This window comes from Glycine soja, chromosome 7 (assembly GCF_004193775.1).
Source record: "Glycine soja cultivar W05 chromosome 7, ASM419377v2, whole genome shotgun sequence".
Taxonomy (NCBI): Eukaryota; Viridiplantae; Streptophyta; class Magnoliopsida; order Fabales; family Fabaceae; genus Glycine; species Glycine soja.
The window spans coordinates 17,290,551-17,315,007 of record NC_041008.1 but is presented as its reverse complement, the minus strand read 5'-3'; the positions used below and the strand labels follow the sequence as shown (position 1 = coordinate 17,315,007).

At 29.5% G+C, this 24,457-nt stretch overlaps 2 protein-coding genes across 2 annotated transcripts; both read right to left on the bottom strand.

Annotated features, from left to right (window-relative positions):
• Positions 1-3,846: 3,846 nt before the first annotated feature.
• On the bottom strand, positions 3,847-6,396 carry LOC114419029 (protein OCTOPUS-like). The gene has a single exon (XM_028384607.1). The coding sequence runs from the start codon at positions 6,137-6,139 to the stop codon at positions 4,061-4,063; it is 2,079 nt and encodes a 692-aa protein (XP_028240408.1). The 5' UTR covers positions 6,140-6,396; the 3' UTR covers positions 3,847-4,060.
• Positions 6,397-12,001: 5,605 nt separating this feature from the next.
• LOC114420443 (protein OCTOPUS-like) lies at positions 12,002-12,652 on the bottom strand. Its single transcript, XM_028386336.1, has one exon. The coding sequence runs from the start codon at positions 12,650-12,652 to the stop codon at positions 12,002-12,004; it is 651 nt and encodes a 216-aa protein (XP_028242137.1).
• Positions 12,653-24,457: the final 11,805 nt, after the last annotated feature.

Here is a 24,457-nt window from a genome sequence, read left to right as displayed (position 1 = left end):
AAGCACAAATCTCTCAGACTTGGTAATTGAAATGGGATAAATTTGATTGATTCTTTCAATATAATCCCTCTGGGATAATATATAATGATCTTATATGTGTTTGTTGAGTAACAATCATTAGCTTCTAATAATTTCTGTCTCTACCCGATGGGATTTGAGCTTTGTAGGGTTCAAAGTGCTTCCGTTTTGGACTTCTTACCCAGCTTTGCTAGCTAGGTTTCACTTGAAAAACTTCACCTCCACAGATTTTGAGCACAGATCGACCTTCATTCTTCCCTTCTATTCTTTTTGTCCATTTTGTGTACCGTTAATTGAATATTGATCATTACACATCTTTCTTATGCCTAGCATTTTGTTTATTTTATAATTTTTAATTGGCAAATGTTTGTTTCATGTATTATTTTAAAAAATAACTACATTGATACGCACAATATTTTAATGATGAAATTTAAATGAGCGAAAGTACTAAAAATAATGTATAAAGAATATTTTATGAAGAAAATATAGTTTATTTAAAGAGACATTATATCTTGCTAATCTTAGGAACCAAACATGATAGTTACTCGTTTTTCGTAATCTCTTAGCAGATATTTTTTAAATTAAATAAATTTAAAAATATAAATTAAAAGAAAATATTTCAAATTATAGCAAAACATATTATTTATTTAAATGATAAGGAGAAGAATAAATTTAGAAAGTATAAAGGAACTAAATCGGAAATTTAAATAATTGAGATTTAAAAAATAAAACTAAAACTTAAAGAAAAAATCTTAATTTAAAATAATAAAATAAACATTAAATAATGATGAAATGTACTATAAGAAGAAAATTTATACCACATAATGCATTGTTTATGAAAATAATCAAATTATTTTGTTTTTTTTTTAACGGAACAAATTATTTTGTTATTCATATATAACTGCGGATAATTATTTTTTTTACAGAAATAACTGTGGGTAATTATAGCATTACACTACCGAATTCAATTACAGTTTCTTTTCATCAAAATCTTGTTTTGTGTGTACTTCAAAACAAAAACCCTATGCTTTGGTCCCATCTATTTCCTTATTTATTTTTTCGTAAGTTTGTCCTAACAACAAAGACAAAGTTTGGCCGCGTAAGGCACTCCCAAGTTATAAACCCAAGATAGAAAAAGCTACCCAAGCTATTATGAAACGAACAAGAATTACTATTAAGATTGAATTTGGTACGAACTTATTGTTTTTCTTTTACTTAAAGTGTAATTAAATTTAAAATGTCCTTGATTAATATGTGACAGCTAAAACAAATTATAGCAGACAGTTTTAACAGGCAATGTTAATTCAGTTTTAATAAAATTATTAAAATAAAATGTTAAAGTTTTTCATGTTAATTAAAATTTGGAGAGTTAAATCAAAACATTTAGGGATTGTTTGAGTAAGTTTCTTTTGAAGCATTTCTAAAAAAATAAAATAAGAAGAAAAAAAATTAGATGAATTTTTTCATAAACAAAAATAAATTTTCCATGAGTTAATTTTTAGAAGTTCACCAATATAATTTTTTTTAAAAGATGAGATGACATCTACAAATTAACTAATAAAAAAATTTATTTTATTTTATTTTATTCTTATTTTTTTCTTCTAAAAATACTTATAGAAAAATTTGCACCCAAACACGCCCTTAATATGATGCGAAGCTATAATTTGCACTGCAAACAGATAGAGATCCTATTAGGTAGGATTTGAAAAGCTGTTACTTGTTAATATACTATATTTGTACCTCAAATTCATAATTGTTCGGACTGTAATTTTAGTTGCCTACAGGTATCTTGAATGGGTACTTATATATCTAGATCTAGACCATCATGTTTTGATTAAATGAAATATAATATCATTTCAATGTCTTTCTTTATAAATTAGTAAAACAAAAATGTTATCTTAATACTAGAACTATTTATGCAAAGTTAGTAAAACAAAAAAATTACTAAAAGGTACATTATCTAACTCATTTCTTAATATCTATAACTGTCATTATTCAGATACCATATAATTCAACTAAATCGAGCTAAATAGCATTACTGTGAACAACAAAGTTATTACTCTAAATTTTTATTGCGGTTGCATTTTCAAGTACTCAAACTCCAAGACCTTCAACTAAGTCAAAAGAATTCCTGTTAACCAACTTATATGCTCAATGGTACTAGCATCTAACCCAATTTACAAATATCTTTTTCTACATTTTAGTTATAAACATAACAAATATATACTTTGTGAAATAATTACTGAAGTCTAGATTTAGTCTTATTTAATGAGTAGAAAAACCTCTATCGATTATGAGTAATTTTTATAAATATTCATTGGATTTGGATTTAATTATTATCCATTCAAATAAACACTTTGAATAAGAAAAACAATAATACTTTTAGTACATCATTTTTATTATACCGCTTCTTTGTTGACTAATGAAACAAGAAAAATACACATTTTAGCAGATACACTATCTTTTATTTCCCAAGAAAAGAAGTACAAGAATCACTCCTTTTGACTTCTAAGAGTTTAACTTTAGAGTCTATTATACTCAAAATTCAAGATTAAGTTTATCTTATCTATGCCTCACGCTCCAAATACATGCAAAAGTTGACTTAATTTGGTCGTCGACAAACGAATAATGCCAAACCAAGAATGCCATGATAGTAAATCTTCTTTTTAAGTATTTACACTTTTACAAGTTCAAGAGCCTCACTTGGATATATGTTAGACTGAAACCGCCATTCCCTTCCCTCACAACCTTTCCCTTTTCATAAAAATATATGTTCATGTTATATGATGTAATCCATTCATAGATATGAAACTCTGGACTTAAACTTTAAGAAACAAGGGATCCACTATAACAATGACAAATTGAAGTAAAACTTCGAGGCAGCTGATGAATAATTACTCATAATAGTAACACGTATGGAAAAGGGAACATAGAGCTAAGCACCTTTCTCTATACCAAATAATCTCTACATCAAGGAAAGGCATACCAAGCTTCAAATGATGGTGCTAGTTGCAATAATATACCTCTCGTTTTAAGTCAATCAATAGCTTTAACACAAAGAATGTGCAAATTTTTACTTTTATAAAAAACAAAGGCCTAGACCAACCCTATTTGCATTCTTATTTCTATTTAGTCTTGTCGTTAATCCTGCTCTTTTTTATGCAGATGTATTAACGTGTCCATAAACTTCCTTAACCATTAGTCACCGTGTATATCATTGAAAATATTTCAACTTCTTTGAACAGTTTCAATAACAAAACAATCTCTAAAATATCAGTTGACAGCACTGCAGAAAAAGGGTATACAGAAGAAGTGGCTCTGTACAATTCTTAACAACGGAAATATTAAAAGTTTCAAATTTTCCTATTACACCAGCATGGAACGGACATAGGTGTATCTATACAACACAAAGGTAATGTAACGTTTCATTGGGACCATGGTCTGTAGTGACTCACATGTAATAAAGTTAGAGTAATTGATATCAAGGAAAAGAAAAAGCTATCGTGTTGTACTCTCACTACATCTTATGACAAGCAGCAAAACCAGGTGGCACGAGCCCACCTTGCTACCACTTTTGCAGGAATTCATAACATGCCAAAAATTCAAGTTAAAATGCTCCCAAATTATAAGCCCCCCAACCCTCTCAACACCACCAATCAGCCACCCTTTTGCAGCATAAAGACAGAAAAAGAAAAACACGCCGTGTCCAAAGGCATACAAAGCACCAATTCCACTGGCGCCATATATCTATCAATCAAGCCTTTTTTCAGGCAACAAACGAAAACACCACAACACCATGAACAAAACCAATGCCATGATCAACATAAATATAACAATATCATCATGTATGTTTAAAAATTAAAATCCTTGTTTATTATTAGGAGTAACTGAAGAAAGAACCATGCTATTGACTGTAAAAAGAAAAAAGATATGCAGGTTCTTTTAACCAACTCCAACCAATTAACCAAGTAAACCAACCATCAAGAATACATAGGTTAACTAACTAATTAACATCATGAAACCATAGAACACCTTCAATTTTTCAATACAATCGAAGTACGTTTCTGGCGATAGAATGTGCCTGGTTCGACCTTCCTTTCCCGGACCCGTTTCTCCTGCCACCCAAGTAGAGCCTCAAGAGACCATTGTTATCGATGCTGTTCGGCGAGGAATACCTGGCACTACGGTTCCTCTCCAACCCAACAAACTCATCCCTCCCCTTCCTTCCACCAAGCCCAAGTCCAAGTTCATTCCCTTGCACATCACTCTTCCTCATACTCACATTCCCAAACCCTCCACCACCACCACCTATCATACTCTGCCCATTCCTCCAACTCACACTGCTATTACTCCTCATCAACTTAGGATTAAAACCACCACCCCTAACATCCCCATTCTTCTCCCCTCCTCCTCCTCCTCTATACTCCTGCCACGACTCCGAATACGACCTCTCCACCCCATTCCCATTCCCGTTCCCTCCACCCTCCTCCTCCTTACTTCCCCTCCGGTGTATCAATCCCCATATACTCCACGCCCTCCACCGGCTCGATGACTTCTTAGAACTCCCCTTCTCATCATCCCTCAACAAATTTGAATTCGAATTCGAATTCAAATTGGAGTCCCTCAAAGGATTATTATTAATATTATTATGCACATAATCAGCAGAAGCAGCAGGAGTAACCCTCGCATTAGCATTAGCATTAGCATTAGCACTAGCATTTGCAACAGCCTTCAACTCATCCATTTCAGCAACAACAGCAGCAGCAGTTCTCCTAATAGAACTAGACCGATCAAGACTCTTCCTTCTGCGCGAAGAGTCGGAATAATACTCCTTCGTCTGAGCAGAACCACCAGGGAGATTAGGATTAGGATTAAGATTGAGATTGAGAATGAGAGTGTCCTCATATTCCGGCTCCTCCACGGGGATAAGAGAATCGGTTCTGAGAACCTGAACCGGCGCAGGCGCGTCTTCAATCATAGTAGGCATCCTCGGAGGAACCGCCGCGAACGATGATGTCGTCCTTGCCATCAAATAACCGTCCCAGGAAGCACGCGGCTCTTCAAAATCGAACGACATTCGGGCAGCGTCGAGCGAGAACCGCGGATCGGTGTCGCAGGAGCGGCGCCCGAAGCCGTAGTCGGCGATCTCCGACTGCGTCTCGCGGAATTGCCGCGAGATCGGTTTCTCGACAGGTAAGAGGGTTCCGGAGCCCACAACGACGCCGTTTCGCTCGCGCTTTTTGTTCTTCTGCTTCTGCCTCCACTTCTGGAGCTTCTTGCTGAAGACCGAAGCTGCGGACCAGAAGCTGCCCTTCAAGTCGCGGCCGCCGGAGGGTTTCTTTGTTTGGGAGGAATCCAGATCCATGTGGTCCTTCGTCGCCTTCAGTGTGTCTTCTTCTGCAGCTGCCACGTCAGCTTCGGGTTCGAGTACTATCTCCGGTTCCTCTTCTACGATTTCTGAAACCGAAACTCTGTTTTCGGTGAAGGTATTATTGGTTGCTTCTGGTTGTGGTTGTAGTGAGTCTGGAACGCTGGTGTCTGGAACCCTAGTGTTGTTGTTGCTGTCGTTCACGTTGTGAACGACAATGTTGTTGTTTTCTTCTTCTTCTTCTTCTTCTTCTTCGGACTCGAGGACGGGTTTCTGAACGACGGAAGATGAAGGGAGGTTGTGGCGGGTTTCGACCTCGACGGCGACGGCGGCTTCTTGGTTGAAGAGGGAGAAGAGTGTGCTGCGGCCGCGGACGTCGCAGGATTTTCTCTGTGGTTCGAAGAAACCGGAGAGGGCTTCGTTTTTGGAGGCGGAGAAGGATTTTGTGCGGCGGAGCTCCGGGAGGAAGGAGGAGGGGGGAGGGCGGTTGCGGGCTGCAATGGAGGGGCGGAAGATGGCCTTAAGGGCTGCGGCGGCAGTGGAGGAAGTTGGCGGCTTGCGGGCAGCGGAGGAGGTGGAGGAGGAGTTGGGATCGAGCACGGCGAGGCGCTCGCAGAGGCATGAAGGGCAGAAGCCGGTGAAGTTCTCTTGAGGGTGGCGGTCGCAGGAGGTGGAGGGGCGGTGGGGCTGGAGCTGCGGCGGAGGCAACGGCGGTGGCGGCAACGACGGTGGAGGTTGGGTGGTGGGATTCATGAATGAAAGTATAAGATTTTAGTTAAGAATGTGGTCATGTTACACTCAAATTAACAAGAATAAGAAAAACAACAAGGTAGAGGGTTTCTTGGTCAGTGACTCTGAGAGTGAAAAAATGGAGTGTGGAGACACAGAGAGTAGTGTTTTGTGTGTGTGACAGAGAAAGGAGCGAAGGGAAAGAGTGAGAGAGAGAAGGGACCTGTTTGGTTCCAACGGACACAGAGAAAGTGAAGTGAGAGAAAGAGAGAGGGAGTGAGGGAAATATAAAATGGAAAAAGAAAAACGTATACTGCTGGGTGTTAATTAATACAAGGATTATTTTATTCCTTATTATATTACTGTCATTATTATAGGAATAAACTTATTATAATAGTATAATTTAGTTTAAGTCAAATATGTTAATTATGTTACCAAAAAAATTATACATTATTAGTATTTGTGAGTTACTTATTTCTTATAAATATTAATTTTATAGTAGTTGTTTTAAATATTATTATCATTATTATAGAAATAAAAATATAATATAAATTTAAGTTAAATTTATAGATTTACATTGTTGATTATGAGACATGAATTATTATGTAATGAAAAATATTTTTATTTATAATGCTTAGTTTAAAACCTATGTTTCAAATAGTTTTTATTTTATCAAGAGTGTAAAATATTCATAATAATATATTGAAATTAAACTCATAATATAATAAAAATATATAAAAAAAATTAACAGTGAAATCTATACAATCACGTCGGTGTTTCATATTTATTAGATTAAAATGCTTTTTTTTGACAAAAAAATATTATTTAAATAAAAATATGCAGTATTTTAAAGTTAATTAAATTAATTTGAAAAAAGTGTTCAAATTAATTTTGACTAGAAACTTTTCACTAAAATAAATGTATGAAACTAAAAGAGTTTCTTTTACGTAGTTTTAGAGAATTTACAGTTATTTTCTTGGGTGATTTTTCTTCCCATGTATATGAATATTTAGTGTTTTTCCTGATCTGTATCTATTATTAAAGGAACCTCAACATTTATTACTTAAGATATTCTTAAGTATGCCTTATATATTAGTAATTCTTTTTACCCAGTGTTAATGTGTTATTAAATGTATGCCACGTTGAGTGTGAGTTATTAATGTCTTTTAATATGCCACGTTAAGTTTTGTTTTTATTGAAAAATTAAAGAAAATAAATGGCATTTAAAATACATTTTAAATAAATAATTAGTGTTAATTATAAAAGAGTTTCAAATAACTTAAAATATATAATTTAATTAAAAAATAAATTAATTATCATAGCTTTACTTTTATGTTACTCTTTAAGTATTTTAATTCTTCTCCTAAACAAAGTATTTTAATTCTGAGAAACTGCAAATGCTCATCCTATTTTGTGATAGAATGGGATTAAGGACAGAAAAAAAAAATAAAGATAGAGAGAGAAAGTTATAGATATGATATAATATATAATGAGAAATTTAAATATATATATATAAGAAGAAAAATATAATAAAAATGAATTGTAAAAAATGTTAATAAGTATCCTTTAATTTTTATGTGATGTGATGATGGTGTAAAGATTTTTTTCACTTACAACTAATTAAAATATTTTTCAAAATAATTATATAAAATCAATAAGCGTATCATTTACAATAATTTATTATTAAATGGTAGTAAAAAAACTTCACATTATTACTGTATTTAAATTAAATTCATTTTTTAATGTTTAAATGAAGTTTCGAATTTTTTTAATTTAAAAATAATTTCATTTATAAAAACTTTCTTAAAAAGTTCAAAATAAGTTATATATTACTTTAAAAAAAAACTAAAATAACCACACGATGTATTATGAAATTATATACGTACACGTATACTTTGTTGGTGTAATGTATGTATGTTTACTTGATAAAAGTTAATTGTTAATAAATTAGAAATTGTTATACATGATAAAATTGTTGACATTAATTTTCTTAAAAACTATATGAACAATAATTTCTAATTAATCAACAATTAAGTTTTTTTTATATCGACAGTAAATAGAATTTAAACCCAATTAAGATTGACTATTTATACCAATTATATACGTACGTATACTTTTTTGGTGTAATGTATGTATGTTTACTACTTGCTAAAGATGCCTTGCAGTTAGGACATCATATTGTTATATTGGATGATCCTCTTCCTTGTATTGCTGCTGGTTTAGCTTCTGATGTTGTAGGCAATTTGCCTATGTTCTGGTTTGTTTTTTTCTGTTTCCTTGGGCTTTTTCCCTTATGTCAGCAAAAAATGTATGTATATTTACTTTTTTTGTAACGAGTATGTATATTTTACTTGATGAAGCTATTCATGTTCTAACTTCTTTTTTTATATATCAAGCATAGAGGTATTACTTAAACCGGCCAACTGGTTAGATTGTAATTTAGTGGTTGGAATGATTCAGGTCCTTTTTTTTATATTGATTTTGTCAAACTTAAGTTATATATAGATTTTTTGGATGATTTTCTTAGTTTATATTATGATTCAATCAATGAAATTTTAACATATATGATACTATTATGAGACCTAAAAAAAACATGATACTATTATCCTCACTAAGTTAATTACATTAAGTAATTTTATCCTATGAAGTAATTTTTAAAATGATGTTTTTATATAGTAATGTTTTTATATATTGCAGCTCAAGTTTATTCATATAATGTAATAAATACTAAATTTACTTATCATTTAAGGTATTTTTCTTCTTTTTTAAATACCAATTACTTTCCTTTGTATAACTTGTCCTTTGTATGAATATTACTTTAAGTAATTTTGTACATGATTTATGTACCTTTCCGTTGTTAAGAAATTTGAAAGTCGACTTGTAGAAATTATCTTCTTCTTTTTCTCTTATCTACATTTTGAGTGAGAGAAAAGAAGAAGAAAAAAGTCTTTATTTTCTTATTTTTCTCACACTTGTCTCTCTCTCCCTCTCTTTCTTTTTCTCGTATATTTTTAATCTATCTTTCACTTTCCTTTTTCTCTTTTTCTTTTTCCTGTTTCAAGTTCCTTTTTTGTTTTTCGGCTTTCTTTTTCTCCATACGACTCCCAATTAACCCTCCCACATGGTTCTGCTTCTTAAGCAAACAACTGTGCTTCCATCAGTATCCCAAACACAAAGGTACATAAACCAAGCCCCACCTCACACCATACCAAAAATAGTTTTAAAGTGAAACGGAGAATGATGCATTTAATTACTCAAAAGACTTTAATCACATGATCTAGACCATTCAAAAGATTAACTCTAGCGAGATTAAGATGGTTGTCACTAGTATTGGAGTATATGATAAGCTTCTAACAACAAAATCATAGCAAGTACTACTACTTAATTAAACATAAAGACATGATAAATAAACCTCAGTTGAAAAACACATAAGTTATTTTGAATAATATATTTTAACAATTGTGATTTTACTTAAAATTACCTATATATTTTTCAACGGCTTATATAGCCATATAATTCAGATGTTGTTATAGGTCAATTTTCACATATTTTAATTTGATGTTGAGGAATTAATTATGATTTCATAATTAATTTTGAGTTAAAAAAAATTTAGATAACTTTTTAATTAGTTAGATAAAAAAATTTATTTAAGTTTTACTACTGATTTGCTTTTATGATAAAAATGTTTAAATATAAATTATATCATTTCAAAATTAATATAAAATTCATTTCATTTAAAATCATTTTTTATGCTTGTAAAATTAATTTATCTATTTAAAATGTATTTGCAGAAATTTCCATAGCTTTGGTCAAGTGTTTTGTGTTTTGTCAAAGATGTTTTCCCCTGATTGGGTTGAAGAATGGGACATGAGGTGGGGATTGGCTATAGCTTGGCCTGCCTTTTTACATTTGGCAAGACAGAGTACGTAGGAGACCATAAAGACTAGACAAATTAATAAACCAAGTCCCACCCCTAAAAGACAAAAATGATATCCCTCAAAGCATAATGTGAAAGGCCACAACACAAGCTCCTCTCCACTATCCCTCGACTTCAAAAGGAAACATGCTTTATCCATAAAAATAAAACTCTAGTTTCCCTAATGCCAAACTCATCCATTTCAACTTTTGGGAATAGAAATTTTTCTGCCTAATTGGTTTTTTTTCTACTAAGTAGGAGTATTTTTTTAATAAATTGCCAAAATGGATGTAGATCGATTTTGAATTTAGTATGGGACATGAACAAGTTATACTTTAAAATACGATTTTATATCAAGAAGTCATGTTTTAAAATATGGTTTTATTTTTATCACTTTTAAAATAAATTGAAGATGTTATGTTTATAAAATTGACTTTAGTATTTTTTTATTTTTTATTTACTGAAATTATAAGAAGTTGTGTCTTTAAAGACGACTTCAACTTTTTTATTTTTTATATAAAATTTATTGTTCAAAGAACGACTTTGTTTTTAAATATATATATATATATATATATATATATATATATATATAAAGTCCCTAATGGGAATTGTTGTTAATTTAGATTTAAAAAATTTGTACAAAATCATTTTTTTAAAAACAAAGTTCTTTAAAACAACGATTTGTCTATACCCACTTAATTAATAAATTTAAAATTTATCCATTTTGGTAATTTAAAAAAAATCACCTAATTGTTTTCACTAGCATTCTAGCATTAACTCACGTAATCTTTTAGTGTCAAGCCTTCAGGCTTTTTATAACGCCAATAAGCTAGGAATTTAATCATGCATTTTATTACAACATAAATTTGGATACAAAGCTTTCACATTATCACAACTTTTACTCAGCTCACAAATAGAAAGGGAAAAGTGCTTAATTAATTATGCCTATTTAGTTATTAAAAATTTTATTTTGCAATTATACTTTATGTATTCATTTTTCTAATGAAAATATATATTTGCAATTATTATGTTATCATGCATAACATGGAGATGTGTACTATATAGAAATCAAGAAAGAAGAAAAGTCGATTGTGTAGGAAAATTACCTTTGTTTATGTTTGATCTTGTAGAGATTGTTGAACAACACATGTCAGCACCAATAATATGCTATAAATATAAAGATTATTATGACATCTATTTTATTTTAGTAACTACTTAAACTTTAAGTTTTCATATGATGATTGATATGGCTATATATTTTTAACATTTATTGCCAACTTAGTATATAGTAAATATTTAATAACCACATCCAATATAACAACATAGTAATTAATTCCCCTTTCCATAAAAAAATAATTATAATATGGTACTAATGATGTTTGCAACCAATCATAGAGAGGTTTAAAAATAGATTATGGATATCGTTAACATTTCTCTTGAATAAAATCAATTAATTTAATTAAATATTGAAACTATCGTTTTAACTTGACTTGACCTGATTTTTAAATTGAGCACCAAAACTAGTCTAGATATGTTTTTTTCAACTTAATTTTTTCGTAAGCTTGTTAATTATTTAAGAATGGCTTTTAATAATGAAAATTAAGTTAACAAATTTGTCTAAGGTCAAAAAATCTGGTGCAAGCCATTGCCTTAGACAAAACTCGCACTTTCCTTAAGTTTTCTTAACCAAACTTTCTCTTGATGAAGGGTTGTTTGATATATTAGGATTTTATGTCCAAGATTAACACTTGCTTCTAGCAACTTGGGTCCATCCTCACTGTCCAGTGTCTCAAAATGGGGTCTTAGCTCCAAGGTTCCATTTTTAAACTTTAAAGCACGAGTAAATATTAAAAATCAAAGCTTTATAGTTTCAAATCATAAGATAACATAGTAAGACTATATAAGCATTATTTACACACACAAAAAAGTGTCCCCGACCCCCACAACAACGTTGTTTCACCCATGCTTCTTCATCTTTTGTTTCTGCCTCCATTTTTTTGAAGCTTTTTCTTGAAAACCAAAGAAACAAATTGAAATATTCCCTTCAAATCATGGCCATAACTCTTGTTCGCTTGCGAACCCAAATCCATGGTGTCCTTCATTGCCTCTGGTGTCTCCTTTGCCTCCACCTCTAATTCCTCCTCTATGATTTCATTTCCTTTGATTTCTCTTGTTCCTCTATCTTCTTCAACTTCTTGAACGATAGAAGAAGATGAAGCGAGATTAAGCATTTCAACTTCTGGTTCCTCTCTGGGAATTTTGTATTCATCATCTTGGTTGAAGAGAGACAATAAGGTGTTGTGGGTTGGAAAGTTGTTGGATTTTCTTTGCGATTTGAAGGTGCCAAATAAAGACTTTGTGCGGCGAAGCATGAGGAGGAAGGAGGAGGAGGAGCAAGGTCGATTGGGTCCACACATGGCAGTGAAAGGTTGAAAAATAGCTTTGGTGGAAGAAATGATGGAGGAAGTTGCATGGGACTCCACTTGGGTGGAGGTGGAAGAGTTTTCATCATGAACTGTGAGCTCTTCGTAAAGACATTCAGGGCAATAACCGATGAATTGCTCCTCAGGGTGGCGATCACAATAACCGGAGGGATGGTGAGGTTCGAGACCAGGATCCATAAAGTTTAAAATTAAAATAAACAATTTTAAAATAAGTTTTTTTATCAAAAAAATTATTCAATAAATAAAATTTTCTTTTTAAAATAAATAAATAAAATTTATTTTTTAAATAAAAACAGTTTAGATAATCATACTAGAAAAATATAAAACTTAAAATAAGTGTTTTTCTTAACATGGTGTTGTGTTATGGTTTAGAGTGTGGCTATGAAGAAGAAAGTGTGAGGGTGTGAATGTGAGCTAATTACTTTGCGGGAAAGAAAGATGAAAGTCGATTATGGGCATGGCCTTGTCTGTGTGTGTTTGACAGAGAAAGGAGTGATCGATAGAGGGAGAGAAAGGAAATGCTTAATTACTTCCAACAAACTCAGAATGTGTAGTGATTGAAAGAGAAGGGGGTGGAGGAAAATATAAAATTGAAAAGAAAAACGTATTGTAGGGGTATTAATTGATACAAAGATTATTTTATTCTTTTTTATATTGCTGTCTTTATTATAGTAATAAAAAAATAATATATTAGAGTAAAATATATTAATAATCTAAAAAAAGTCATGCATCATTTATTATGGATTACTATGTATTCAAAATATTGTTTTTATAATAATATTTAAAAACTGTGTTTAAAATAATTTCTAATGATTTGATAGAATTAAAATTTTATATTAATAATGTATAAAAATTAAATTTATATAAAATAAATAAATAACTAATAAAATTTACAGAATCAGTGCTTATTTTTCTAAGATTAAGTTCATTTCAATATTATTTAAATTAAAAATTTGCAATGTTTTAAAGTTAAATTAAATTGTTTCTAATAAAATTATCTGTATATATATCATTAAAATCTATTTATATATAATTTTAAATTAATTTTAATTTTAAACATTTTATTGAAATTCATATTGAAACTAGAAGGTTCGATTTTAAGTGATTTTTTAACAGTTTTTTTCATTGGGGGCTTTTGTTCTTCGGATGTATCTGAATATTTTAGTATTTTTTTCTTGTTTGTAACTTTTTATTAAAAGGAAGATCAACATTTATTACAAAAGATATTCTAAGGCATATATATATATATATATATATATATATATATATATATATATATATATATATATATATATATATATATATATATATATATATATATATATACTGTGTTATTAAATGTTTGTAACGTTAAGTATATGAACTATTATTATCTCATTAATTCCTATTGTGTATATATCAATTGGTGGCTATTGTTTTTTTATTACAAAATGAACGACAATAAATGACCTTTAAAATAAATTTAAAAAAAATTAACAATTTTAATAAAGGTGTTTGAAATGAGTTAAAACATGTAGTTATAAGTAAAATTTATTTATATTTAATTGTAATTGTAATAGTAAAATTATCATAACTTTTTTTTAATATTTAAATAGTTAATTTTTTTATGCATTATTAATATAAAAAGTTACACTCACAACGAATTAAAAATAATCATAAATATAATTTTAAAATATTTAATATAAAGGTAAAAAAATTTAGTCTATCAACAATTTTTTTGACTGACTTTAATTCTTCAACTATTGCTCATCATTGTTATTAGTATTTCTCGTCAAGTATCATATGTGGTAACCATGTTGGTATCAACATGATTTGCTAGATGGACTATTAGTTTGTCATGAGAATTAATAAGGTGGTAAAATATGAAACACAAATTCGAAAGGTGACTTGTGAATTTACATGCATGTACTTCATAATGTATTATTTAATTTCAAATTATTCGTGAGAAATAAAAAAGAGTGCCAAAAAAATAAAACAAGTAAGGAATGCAACTTTCCAAATCCTTGATCTTTAAAACCCTTGATCTTTAAACCCTTTCAAACCCCAATCCTTAACCTTACTTCTCAAACAAATGCTAGGTGGCATTTGGTTTGAAACAAAATTTTCTATTTGTATTTTATTTTATGAAAATAGTCTAAAATCTGAACTTCGTCATCTTTGTCGCGAACCATTGTCATCTTTGTCGCGAACCATTGCCACCTGCCATCACCATTCACCAACCCATTCTCTCTCACAACACTGATACCACCTGTTTACAGTGGCATCGTCGCTATAAGCAGTTATACATGGAGCATTTCCCTCTTCTTTTCCTTCACGTCGTCGCATTCCCAAATGTAAGGGGTGGAAAAAAGAGAAAGAAAGGAAGTGGTTCAAATTACAAACCATGTCACAGCGTTTTCATTTTTAGAGAAAATATTGAAAACGTCATTTTTTTTTCAGATTTGGGCTTCTTTTTTAAAATATTTTCAAAATCTTAATCAAACATATTATAACTGCTATTTTCTATTTTCTTGGAAAATGAACATATAAAATGCATGCTCTCATAAAACCTTTTGCTCCACGGGCAACATCATGCATAAAAGGCAAACACAGGGTGGAAATGGAAGAAAGAAAGCAAGGTGACAACTAGGGAGATAGAAGCATCTAAACCAGAGGAGGAGAAGGAAGCTATAGAGTGAGAAGAAGCCATGCAAGGGAGAGGAAGGATCTTTTCTGTTAATGGAGATGGTGGTGGTTCGACAACAATAATTAGTTCATTAGAGAAAAGAGCGAATAGAGGAAGAGGGAAGACAATGATTTCGTGCGTGCAAGACGATTATGGTAGTGGTTTGGTGATGAGGGTTTTGATTCATGGGGTACTCTATTGGAGTGGATGCATGCAAGACAATTATGGTATTGTTTTGGTGATGGGGGTTTTGATTCATTGGATTTTAATTCATGTGTTTGGTGGTTTGTGATTTTGCTTACCTTGAGTTGTAGATTCTGTTATAGATCATGGTTCAATGGGCACTAATTTGTATATTGTGGGTTGTTTACTTTGCTTATCGCACCTCTTTCATCTTTTTTTTTTTCAAATTTTCAAACTCTTCTTTAGAGATTTTGCATCGCCAAAAAAACTGTACCAAGATCTTAGCATCGCACAATAAACTATTTTTAACCAAAAATAGTTTATCACGTAACTATCATGTCAAACTAGTAATCTACATGACAAATTTATTGATTTTAATGTTAATTACCTTAAAATTCAACTGAAACTGATTTTTAATTAGTTAATTATAAAAAAAATTACACAAAAAATATATATCCATTAAATTCTCATCATCTAAGTAAAACTTTAAAAACTCACTTTACCATAAAAGTGACCTAATTTGGAGGATTTGTGAAGTGCCCCAAAGAAAATTATTAATCGATGAGGGAGCATGGCATGAGGTTTCCGAGAGTCCGCGGCTATGTCACGAGAAAAACCCGACCACGCAATAGCAACTGTATTTCTGTCTACACACTCACTGCAACCTTCTGCTCTGTCTTACGTTACAAACACCACCAAACCAAAACTTACCCACCCCTGCCATACTCTGATCCCATGCCATTCACAGACATGTACATGTGATGGGTCCACACCACACACTTCTAATTCAACCATCACAAATTTCCTATGCTATGCTACTACCTATCTTTTTTATTATAATATTTTATTCTCTCTATGTGTGTGCTGGCTCTTCAATTCACTCTTCAGTGATTTGCTCATTTCAGCTTCTACCTTAAATCTATGCACAATGCAACCTCCTTCCATTTGCTTTCAGTTGCGTATCACGGGTTCTCATTAATATCCTCTTCTCTCTCTCTCCGTGTATGCAAGTGTGACCCTCCCTTTTCTACACTCACACGCGTGGCACATTATTTAACCAATGAATATTGATTGAATAAGAAGGTGGCCAGAGAGAGAAAGGACCCTTCGGGGCAGGTTTTGGCATCAGAAAAAAAGGTATGGTATTAAGTGCGTACGTGCATGTTTTGTATACATTTTGTAAGCAGTTCATTCTTATTAATTTTGTGAAATGGTGTATATAATAAATATACTAAATATTAATCCTCTCAAAAAAAATATACTAATATAAGTTTAGAATTGCTAAAATTAGTTTATATTTTGTAATCCAAAATTTAATTATAACCAAAATAATTCCATTAAAGTACTATCGTTTCCACCCATAAAAACCCAAAATCTTTTTTTTTTCTTTTGTTTGCGTGTGATTTATCTCTTCCAAAACTATTTGGTTAATCTGTCCCAAAAAAAATCTATTTGGTTAAAAACCTTAAAATTGATTCGGAAGAAATTCATTAATGTAAAATTGACAAGATTTGTTGGCTTATATTTGTGTTAAGAAAAATCTTGGCAACACTTTCTATCACTCTTTATGATTTACTGGAATTTATTAAATTCATCAATTTTGGTATAGGTCAAATTTTTTATTTAATGATTCTCTCTTGATTTAGAAATAAAATTTTATAAAAATTGATGATTTTTAATAAATTTTAGTCAATTAAAAAAATGTTAGAAATATAGTGTCAAAGAGATAATCACTAGTATTTTTCTTGTCCTAAAAATATTAGGTTGTTTAGAGTGGTGCTTAGTTATAAGTTTTTATAAAATTTTAAAATAACTAGTTTTTGGTTTAAAATTTTTTGTTTTAGTTTCAAAATAAATTTATTTTAAAAGATTTATATTCTATCAAAATTAGTTTAAGAGTGAATTTGTGTGTTACATCTATGACAACCATGTTGGTGGTGCTAGTGTCATTAATGGTGATGCCAATATTGATGACAACCTTAGTGATAATGATTTTGTGGTTGTGGTAGTAGTGATGATAGTGTTGAAGATTATGATGCAATAACAATGTTGGAGAAATGGAGATGTTGGTGTTGATAGCAACAATGATAATAATAATTAACAATAATGCGATAACAATAATGATTATGACACTAATGATAATAGTAATGACATTTATAATGGTAATGATGATCGAGTAATGGTAATAATGATGATGTCAATAATGATGATGATTGTAATGTTGGTATCAATGGTAATGATAAGTTATTATTTTAATGTCAATTTCAATAAAATTCAATAATAATTCAAAAAAATATCATTATAATTATAAAAATTAGATGTATTTTACAATAACCAAACATATATAAGATTGAATTTAATTAAGGTTAAAATAGAATTTTGATTTAATATTTATTAATAAGGGACTAAAATTTTATTTTATTCTTTAATTAAATTATATTAATAGTATAAAAGTTTTTTATATTAATATTATTATAATAAATTCATTAAAATTTAATAATAAATATTTTAAAATCATATCTAGTATAATTTCTAATTAATTAAAATTATTAAGATGTTGTAACGATAGTAGACAAAAAATAAATTCTTTCTGATTTCAAAGCTATTATGATAACATCAATTGTTTGGCAAACTAATTTAAAGGTGGTCTATAAAAAATTTAATGTTTTATAATAATAATAATATCCTTTATTAAAAATATGTGAGAGTGGAAACTGGCCTGACCAAAGACGTAATTGCCAACGTATGCATCTAGTGCGTTGATTAGATTAGACAGTATATATTGATTGGTACGTGTGGAATGGAATGAGGCGTAAAGTGTTCACCTGTCCTCTCTCTCTCCCCTTCCTTGTTATACCCTTTCTTTTTCCACAAAGAATAACAATTTTCACCAAACAAAACGAGTCTGTGATATTTTTTTGTCTTTCTCAAACCATGTCACACCCCAAGGTTGGGGTTTGGTTTGTCTGTCTTTCTTTCTATGCTTAATTATAGCTAATTTGGTTGGTTGATCCGAATAAGATAATTCCTATATCTAAAGTGGATAGAGCATGCATGTGTTGTAGTATTTGGTGGGATAGATATTATAAGTATTATATTTTGGGACAAAAATTCTTCCCTTTAGGCTGTGGCCCCATCTTTACTTTGATCTTTCAAAATTGCCACCACTTCTCTATCATCTATCCTCCACTAAGGAACACAGAGCCATTGTTTTCAACATGTTCACTTTTTCATTGGGGTGCATATTTATGTTTTGTTGCCTCCTTCCCATTTCAAACAATCCTTTCAAACATCAAAGTCTAGCTACGTACCAACGTTACATCTCCAAATATTTGTGTGCAATAATAGACTCGTAGTTTGACTACTTATGTACATGACCATGTGTATTATGAATATAGTTTAGAATTTTTTTTCATCATCATTCATTTATGATATGCACATAATCTCTCATATCACAGGAACTTTTCAATTTCAAATAATAGCTGTCACAGAACATGATAGTAACTGAGTTCTCTTACTTTTAAGAATATGAACCTACTTTTTTATGTGAGAGAAAAATAATTTACTTGATATAAAATGGGTAGATTCCTCGGAATGCTAATGATAACCCTTTTCAAAATAAATTTTGTATATTTATTTCATAATAAATTTTTCGTATATAATTTTAAGGGAAAAATTATCTAATTAATTCTTAAAAAAATGCTCAACGAGAGCGGAAACATGAAACACAACACAAATATTTAACAAATTGCAAATTTGATTTCACTTTTTTTTCATCTATTTGTTCTTCCATCACTATTAGATCGGACAATAATAGGTATGAAGTTTAACTTATATAACTCTAATTAATCATATAAGCAAATTAACACAATATTGAATTTTATACTGCCAATTTTTAAATAATGATGCCATTATTTTAAGGAAAATAATATATTGGCATAAGGAAACAGTATCTTACAGTAAAGTATAGTATGATAATTTTTTCAGAGAATTTGTGCGCATTGGAGGTTGGTGTGCTAATTTTTTATTAATTTGACATGGAAAGTGGTTGATTAGTACTATTCAAGCATGCAAAACAAAGATTACAGGAAGATAACTCTTCGTGATTTGGAGAGCCAAATTTATTAATCTTGTTTTCTGTTTTTTAGTGAGAAACTGAAGATTCGGTAGCAGACTAATGGTTCTGTCCCCTCCAAAGCCTTTATACAGTGAGAATGAGCTTTCCCATACTTCTTTAAGATTTTGTCATTTTCTAATTGAAAAGAACAACTGAAATTCTCAATGTTTCAATATTTTGAGCTTTGCTTAGAAAACTGGAAAATGAACAGGGTGTCAGAACCTTGATAGTTCCAAAACAATGATAAAATTACCGTGGTAACATAGTACTTTATAATGCCATAACATTCACTACATAATTATAATTAATAATGATGTTATGAAACTAGGTTGCAAGGAATCGATTGGTGTCAAAGGTTACTAGTGTTATTTATCATTTCATGTTGATCTTCCATAGCTAGTTTCTTCTTCCTCTTTTTTTAATAATTAAATTTAATCGCCTATACGTACATTGAATTAAAGGTCAGCCGTATTTTATTCAGGCTTAATGTTGGAATGATTTCTTGCCCCAAACTTAAAACCTAACTTGGTTTCAAATTTTTATGTTTTTTCCCCAATAAAAATTATAATTAATTATTAATAAAATTAATGGGCTATAAAATCTATCTGTAGCCAATACTTTATGTTATAAATATAGGTACTCTAGCTATGATCTGAGCATTTATAGCAAGTTGAATTTGGATCTTACGTTAGGCTTAAATCACAGTGACAGCACCTACATAAGTTATCTTTAATGCAATGTTAGAGAATGAAATGCACTCTCTTTTTATTATCAAGGTAAATAATATTTTTATCTTTAAATGGATAAAGTGTTAATAAATTTATTTTTGAAAAAAAATATTTGAATTTTAATCTCTGAAAGTGAAAAAGATATTATAAATTCATTCATCTGTTAACACTTATTATTATGTTTGTTTTATTTTATATTTGTTTTTCTATTTTTTAAATATTTATTGTAATATTATGTTTGTAACAACAAAGAAGAGTAAGATAAAGATTAAATTATATTTTGGGTAAATAATTATTTTCGTCCTTGAATGTATAAAGTGTTGACAAATTCATCTCTAAATATATCATATACACTCTTTCATTAATGATAACAGATGAAAGTTAACAGATCAATAAATTTGTCACATTTTTTTTATTTTTGAGACTAAAATTTAAATTTTCATTTTTCAGAATGAATTTATTATTATTTTACATATTTAAATATGAAAATAATTATTTATCCTTTTATTAATGGTAAACAGTTGTATTTAATTAAGATATTCTTCAGAATATTCACATGGAATAAGTAGAAGAGTATAATGGGGTAGCCTAACAATTGACTCATGGATAGTGTGTTATAAGTGTAAGATAAATTACTAGTCAAAAGTAGCAAGTGTCCTACTTCAGCTAATTAATGGAGGTTTTAGGCTATGAGCCATTGATTGGACCTAAGTATAGCATTTTAGCCGTTCAGGCAATAACAGCACTTTCGACCAATTAGTTCATGTTATACTAATTCTAGTTAACAATTTAAAGGCGTACTGTCATTTTATTTTTTATAGAAAAAACCTCTCATATTAACTGGTGTAATTAGGAAAACTAATACTTGTCTCAAATGTGTTTCCAAAGATCAAAATTTAGCATGAAATAAGGAAAACTTATGAAACTCCTAGTTTCATATTTGAATTTTGTTTTTTTGCTGAATTTCATTTTTGAATAAATGAAGATGGTGTGTGTATATATATATATTATCGGAAAATGTTTTAAATAATGATATATTTGATTTGGTTTTTTGCGAAAAGGATTAGTTATCTTACTTCAAATTTGACTTGTGCATTGTTTTACAATAATTTCGATACAAAATTAAATATAAATTCTAAACTTCCTTTCAACCACTCAATGTGAAAACAAGATTCTATTGCTTTTATATGAAGTAAAACTTCATTTATACCTATTGCTAAAATGAATAAAAAATAACTCTATTTTATATTGCTATTTTAATAAATTAATAATAAAATTAGTACATATTGTTAATTATATATCTACTAAAATTTCAAACAACATTCATAATTTTAAAACCACTTTTAAACAAATAAACATATATATAATAATTTTTTTTTATCTAAACTTATTTTTAATCAAAATCAAATTTCAAAATCAAATGTGCTTAAATTATGTTTATAAACTCTAATCCAAACACATACTGCTTTTTTTCTCGAAAATTGGGCATTACAATATATAACCACGTGTGATTGATATATATGTGAGAAAAATAACCTATTAAATATTAATCACCGTAAATTTAATCATCCAAATTAAAAATCAGCCAAAAAGAGTTGGACGGGCCCTTGTGTTTTTGACTTTTTGTCAAGGATGGGCATGCATTAAGAATTAATTGACTCCGTAGCTTATTTAAATATGACTTTGTTTTTCTTTTGGACTTGACTTAAAACTTAATGTTACTTCTGAAAGTGAGATTCTGAAAAATATTTATCAACGACTGATAAATTTTTTTAAAAATGAAGAAATAATATATATATATATATATATATATATATATATATATATAATCATTAATTTTATTTTAATTAAAAATATATAAAAAAATTGAAATACAATTTAAATATACTGATCGTATAAAAAAATTACACTGCATTCTAATTACTTTTTTTAAGGATCCTTACAATAAATTTGTTAATTTTTATAATAATTATTTTTAAAATCGTAAGTAATATAATTTTTAAAATGTTAATAATAAAAAAAATTACACTAACTATGCATAGAAATTAAAATCCAACTTTTCATTTTTAATAAATATAAAAAGAAGTTAAGAAAGTTAATCATGTATAAGAAAGGATAGAAACTTAATTCCCTAATGTATTTGTCTTGTAATAATTTTGTAAGTTAAATTGTGTGAATTTAACAACCACAATTGTCCTTAAAAAATTAAAAATATTTACAAATGTGTAAATAAAACTAAAATATGTTCAGATTGAGCAACAGAACCTCAAGCTTGTCGTATCTCTGCGTTTATGCTCCTCCCTTATACTGCTACTACTCCACTATACATATCATTCTACAACTCAAAAACACAACACAACACCTTTCCACATATTCATCCTTATTATTTCCCTTTTCTGGTAGATAAAAAAAAAAACACAAAGAAAGCAAGTAGACTGAGAAAACAAAAAAGATAAACACAACAACAGAATTGGAAAGCAAAATAACACTATTTTTGTTTTGGTAAAAAAAATGTTAAATTGATTTCCAAGACTTTCACCAGAGTCTAGACTCAAAAAAGATAATTAGATTTTACGTTCTTATGTTTTTATATAAGATATGAACTCTTTTATTGCTAATTACTAGATTAACTTTTGTTGGAAAATTATACTTTTTAATTTTAATCCATATTAAAGTGTACCATCACCTCCATAAGTTTCCCAAGAATTTAATCCATATTTTTTTTCTTGGCCGAAATGAAAAGAAAAAAGTCAAGGACATTCACACAAATATATACGGAGCCAAAACTCACTGACACTTCAATTGAGAACTTGGTAATTGAGATTTGACTATATAGCAATCGAGAGCTCCATAAAGCGACACTTCCAAATATTTTACCTGAGCATTTAACAAAAATTGGGTGAAGAACCTTGGGAGCTCTTGAAAGCAAGTGATTGCAGAAAAGGACATGTTTAAGGATTTTATGATTGTTTTCGACCAAAGAAAAAGGACTTTATGATTGTCCACTATTCAAACATGGCTTTAAGGTCATGAAGAGGCACTTCCAATCACAGTCATGAAAACGAAAAATAGAGCCACAAGAGGGTACAAATAGGGCCAGTTCAATACATACTTTCATAAGGGCTTTAACAAATCAATCAGTAATATATTTGAAAGTATGTGAAACATTATGTGAAATATTGAATTTTATATAAAAAAATTATTTCTTTCTCAAATGTATAGACAATTTATATAATATTTTTAATTGTTCCTATTTGTTGATGATGTAGTCTTAATGAAAAGAATTTAAGATTAAAAAATACTAGTAATATTTTGTTTACATTATAAATATATCATAAGAAAAATTAAATAATTTAACTATTTTTCAAATTAAAAATATTTAATTTCTAAATTTGGGAAAAAATTAAACTTAAAAATTAATCAAGTCCCAAATGAGTAAACAAATTAGATCCAAACATTAGAAGTTTTAATCAAGTCAAATTTAAATTTTAAATTTATCTCATTTAAATAAATGGATTAAGTTTTAACTTTTTTGTTTCAAAACAAGAAAGTTTTAACATTTTTTTTCCAAATTTAACCTACTTTTTTTATTCACACACAAAAAAAAAAAAAAACTTGTTTTTGGCTCCACTTGTTTACATCCTCAAGTATAAATATGCTCGCATGTCTTATAAAATCATACATACATCGATATGAAATTGATGGCTGCTATATTGCCAATCAATAGAATAGCGTAGATATAGACGTCAGCATCCAATCTACAGATTCCACTAATCTTCACCTAGGTCATTATATTCAATAATGTTGTCTATAATCTATGTATACGTTTGGATAATTATTGTCCATAGTAACAAACTGTTTGTGCTCTCACACGCACAAACTTATTCTTCTTAATTCAATAAACTAAAATAAAAATTGAAATAAAGGTTATCCTTCTTGGTTGCACAGCACTAGCTGAAATAGTCATTTTTCTTATTTTGTGGGTATTTTCTCTGACAACAAAACAAAATATTAAATCACTGTAGAAATCCATGCCTAAATGTGTGAACGGAAAGAAAAAAAAGGAAGGGGAAAAGGAAGAAACTCATCATTACAAAGGAAATTTGGATGCAAAAGGACAATCTAATTGAGGGTCCTTTACCCCACAAAACATATACATCACATATAAATCAGAGGCCTTTTGGTTTTATGAATAAAATACCAATTCAGAGAATGATAGACTACTTTAAACAAAGCCTCCATCTTGGACCCAACATGTCTACAAAACCTCTTTGCTATTTTGCCATTTT